Source organism: Manacus vitellinus, unplaced genomic scaffold (assembly GCF_001715985.3).
Source record: "Manacus vitellinus isolate BGI_N305 unplaced genomic scaffold, ASM171598v3 scaffold_26_pilon, whole genome shotgun sequence".
In the NCBI taxonomy this organism is placed as follows: Eukaryota; Metazoa; Chordata; class Aves; order Passeriformes; family Pipridae; genus Manacus; species Manacus vitellinus.
In genome coordinates, this window is record NW_021939960.1 from 9,246,288 (window position 1) to 9,250,084 (window position 3,797).

Below are 3,797 nucleotides of genomic sequence, written 5' to 3' on the forward strand. Positions count from 1 at the left end.
GGTCCCACCCACACCAGCTGAGGACTGTGTTCCCTTCATCCCACCCCTGCTGTGCTCCACCCCGGTTGGTCCCCAGGGAGCTGTGCTGTCCAGCAGGCTGGTACAGCCTGTCCAGACACAGAGACTCCACTGTCATCTTGACCTCACAGGAAGGGGGCTGCTGCTGCCCCTCCACCTTATAGGCCAGTCCTCTGGGTGGGAGATATGGGTCCCAGTGGGATAGGTGGTGGTGGCTCCCTAGAACCCCTGTGGTCCCACAGCCCTGCCCTGGAGCAGGACCCTTGGGGCCGGGGCTGTGCTCCCTCACCCGCTGGCGTGTGAACCAGCTGCTCCGAACGGAAACTCTGAGCTCAGCGCTGGCACCTGCCCAAGAGCCCGTGGGAACCACAGCCCTGTGCTGCCCCTCCAGCACAGGGCTGCGATGTGAACTTGCCTGGCATAGGGCACCCGCCAGGCATGTTCCCCTCCCTGGGGAGCAGGGCAGGGGCACAGTGCCGCAGCCCCCTCCCCGTGCACCCCCAGTGAAGTCCTGCACAAGCAATTCAAGCCTTTCCTCTTTTATTGAGGCTCAAACCAAAGCCACAGGTGACAGATGGGAGGAAAAGCTCAGCCGCCGGCAGTGGGATGAGACGGAGGCCCTGGTACAGAGCAGGGTCTCAGCCAGTGCTGGGGGCCAGGTGCTGCGGAGCTGCTGCTCCCTGGGCAGTGGGGGAGCGGGGCTGGGTGCAGCAGCTGGCCCAAGGAATGTCTGGTCCCTTACTGCACACCCTCCATCATCTTCAGGAACTCTGCAAGAGAGGGGCAGCCTCAGCTCACGGCCCTGCCCTGGTGCACAGCACAGGCACCCGGCCAGGGCTGCTGCTCACCATCAAAGTCAATGCGGCCGTCGTTGTTCTTGTCTGAGTCCTTCATCATGTCCTCTATGTCCTCGTCGGTGACAGGCTCCCCGGTGGCCCTCAGGATCTCACCCAGCTCCTCAATGTCGATGAACCCATCAGCATTCCTGAAGGAGGGTGAGGGTGGGATGTGACCTTGCTCACCCCTGCAGGCAGGACAGGCCACTTCACCCCCACCACTCACCGGTCGAAGATGCGGAAGCAGTTGGCTAACTCCTCCTCAGACTTGCCCTTGGCATCCTCTTTCATCTGGCGCACCATCATCACCAAGAACTCCTCAAAGTCGATGGTACCGCTGCCTGCGGGGAGGAAGCTGAGCACAGGTCAGGCTGCCCACCCAGTGCCCAGTGCTCACCCCTGTCACCTGCCACCAAGGGCTGCTCACCATCCTCGTCCACCTCCTCGATGATGGCGTCCAACTCTTCTTTGGTGGGGTTCTGGCCCAGCATCCTCATCACTGTCCCCAACTCCTTGGTGCTGATATCTCCGCCGCCATCAGCATCAAACATGTCGAAGGCGGCTTTGAACTCTGTGGAGAGGGAGGTCAGGGCCAGACAGTGGGGCAGAGCTGGACCCCAAGCCATGGCCATGTCTGGCCCCTCTCCCCACTGCCCCTGCACTCACCCGCAATCATCTCCTCGCTGAGGAAGGCGCGGGCTTCTGCCTGCTGGTCCGTCTGCAAGACAAAGGAGAAGGGGTCATCATGGCCACCCACATCAGGCCAGAGACCCCTTGCACAGTGTGGCCCAACAGCACAGGTCTGTGGGGAGAGCCTTTGCCCTGCTGCAGAGCAATGCTGTGCTGGGGCAAGCCATAGCCCTCAGCAATCCCTACGGTTACAGTGCCTCCTGGGCATCCATGAGCATGGGGGGCTGCAGGGAGTCGCCTACCCAGGCCCCCCACCATGTGGGGGGCTCCATGGTGCAGGGGCCATGGAGCAGCCTTGGCATCCTAGGCATGCAACGCTATTTTTGGAATCTCCTCAGCTCCCCTTGTAGGGATGACTGGAGCTGGAGCCGTGGCACCTGTCAGCCCCGATCGAGTTTCTGCTGGAGGCGCAGGCTGGCCGTGGAGCCGGCGGTGACACCGTGTCGTATGACCCAGCGCTCGGCTTTCAGCCACCCCCTGCCACTGCCACCTCTGCACGGCCCCGAGCTCCGGACAAGGCTGAGTCCCCAGAAACACGGTGCCCCCCAGGCATGTCCTGGGGGGACCTTGCACCTCCCCAATGCCTTCCTGCCCTCACCGCCACAGTCAGCCCAGCCCTGGGGATTCTCTCCCCGCTGCCCTCCACAGAGGCACCTCCGCAGCCCAGATCACCTGGAGCATGCAGTGCCTGGTGCCTCCTGCCCGATCAGGTCTCATCCTGGCATGCAGCACAAGGCACACAACACACGGGGGCTCTTACCATTGTGGGAATTTACTGTGCTTCCCAGCCCCAGAGAATCACCAGCTCCTGCAGCAGGAACTCCCAGAAGCACCGTGGTACCCCTGGCACCCCAATTTGTAGCGTCTGCTCTGTGGGCTGTGCCCCCGGCTGCTGCCCCTCAGCTCCCGCAGCCTATCAGCACCCTGGCAGCACCCGGCCCCGCTCACTGGCAACTGGCGCCTTTACCTAATTTAGCCAAAGCTTTATTGGCCAAGGGCTGGGATTAACGTAGGGCTGAGGCTGGGATGGAAATTCAAGCCCTCCAGGAGGGACACTGGAGCTGTGGCAGGAGGGCGGCTCTGCCCACCCCCATAGCACCTCCCGACCAGGGAAACTCAGCAATGAGGGGGTTAAAAATAGCCCTGGATCTGTCAGCATCACCCAGGCAAGGGGGTCAGGGTCCCCCCTGCACCCGGGGGGCACAGAACATTGCCCACTGTCCCCCAGACCTGCAGCCCTGTCTGGGACAGGCTCTCAGTATGAACCTGGGCTTCCCTGGAGCAGCGTCCCTTCCCTGCACCCCCATTTTCTGCTCTGGGGGCCCTAGGTAGAGCTATGCTGCAGCCCCCTGCCCCCGGTGAGAAAAGGGTCCCCCGTGGGACCTGGGACACAAAGTCCCTGGAGGGTTTTGGAAAATAAGCCCTGCAGTTTAGAGTCCCCAGCACCATTGGCACCTGGGTCCGGAAAAGGCTCTGTCTTTCCGTGCTTCAGGGGAGCGGGAATTATGCCCGGTGCCTCTTGGAAGGCTCAGCCCTCACACCTGCAGTCTGTGCCAGCCACTGCTGCCAGGGGCTGGTGGCTCTGGGAATGCACTGGCCAAGTGGCCCATGCCCTGTGGTGCTCTGGGCCTCAGGGATGCAGTGGGGTCAGGTTGATGGATCCCTGTCCCGTAAGCTCCCAGTGACAGGGACACACAGGGGTCCTCTGGCTCATGGTTTTGCCAGGACCCTCATTTCCCAGGTGAGACCTGGGGAGTGCACAAGCCCAGCCCTGCATGCACTGCACCCTGCCCAGGGGAGGGCAGGGGGCTCGTCTGACCGGTGGGGTGCAGGGTGCTGGAGCAGCGTGCAACGGGCAAGCAGGGCAGAGCGATGGCAGCAGCTGGGCTGCTTCCTCGATATTAATAGACATTCCCAAGGAAGTGGTGAGGAGTGAGCGGGTAGGCACTAAAAAAGGCCAGGCGAGTGCCGAGGGTGAAGCCTGGTCGCAGGGCGCGTGGCGAGGCTACCTGGGGCCAGGGCAGCGGGTGCCAGGGTGGCCCGGGGGACGTCCCTCTGGGCTGCAGCCCAGTGGAATCGGGAGCCTGCATCTGGGGTACCAGGATACACGGGTGTCGGGGTACCAGGATGTCAGGGTACTGGGGTGCCAGGCTATTGGGGTACCAGGGTATGGGGTATCAAGACCCTGGGGCCCCACAGTGCTGGGCACCTCAGTGCGGGCTCCTGTGGCCCCAGGGTGGGTACCAGGGGCTC

At 63.0% G+C, this 3,797-nt stretch overlaps 1 protein-coding gene across 1 annotated transcript; it reads right to left on the reverse strand.

The window, feature by feature from the left end:
* Positions 1 to 676: 676 nt before the first annotated feature.
* On the reverse strand, positions 677 to 2,404 carry TNNC2 (troponin C2, fast skeletal type). Its single transcript, XM_018073850.2, has 6 exons — positions 2,305 to 2,404; positions 1,521 to 1,572; positions 1,282 to 1,425; positions 1,081 to 1,195; positions 867 to 1,003; positions 677 to 788 (listed from the first exon to the last, which is right to left on the reverse strand). The coding sequence occupies exons 1-6, from the start codon at positions 2,305 to 2,307 to the stop codon at positions 757 to 759; spliced, it is 483 nt and encodes a 160-aa protein (XP_017929339.1). The 5' UTR covers positions 2,308 to 2,404; the 3' UTR covers positions 677 to 756.
* Between the last annotated feature and the right edge of the window lie 1,393 nt (positions 2,405 to 3,797).

What these genes read in the sequence shown, in the direction of transcription:
- TNNC2 (XM_018073850.2), bottom strand. An exon ending in TGCTTCCGCATCTTCGACCG is followed by an intron (nt 1,004 to 1,080) that starts GTGAGTGGTGGG and finishes ACCCTCCTTCAG; the next exon opens with GAATGCTGATGGGTTCATCG. An exon ending in CGGCCGCATTGACTTTGATG is followed by an intron (nt 789 to 866) that starts GTGAGCAGCAGC and finishes CCTCTCTTGCAG; the next exon opens with AGTTCCTGAAGATGATGGAG.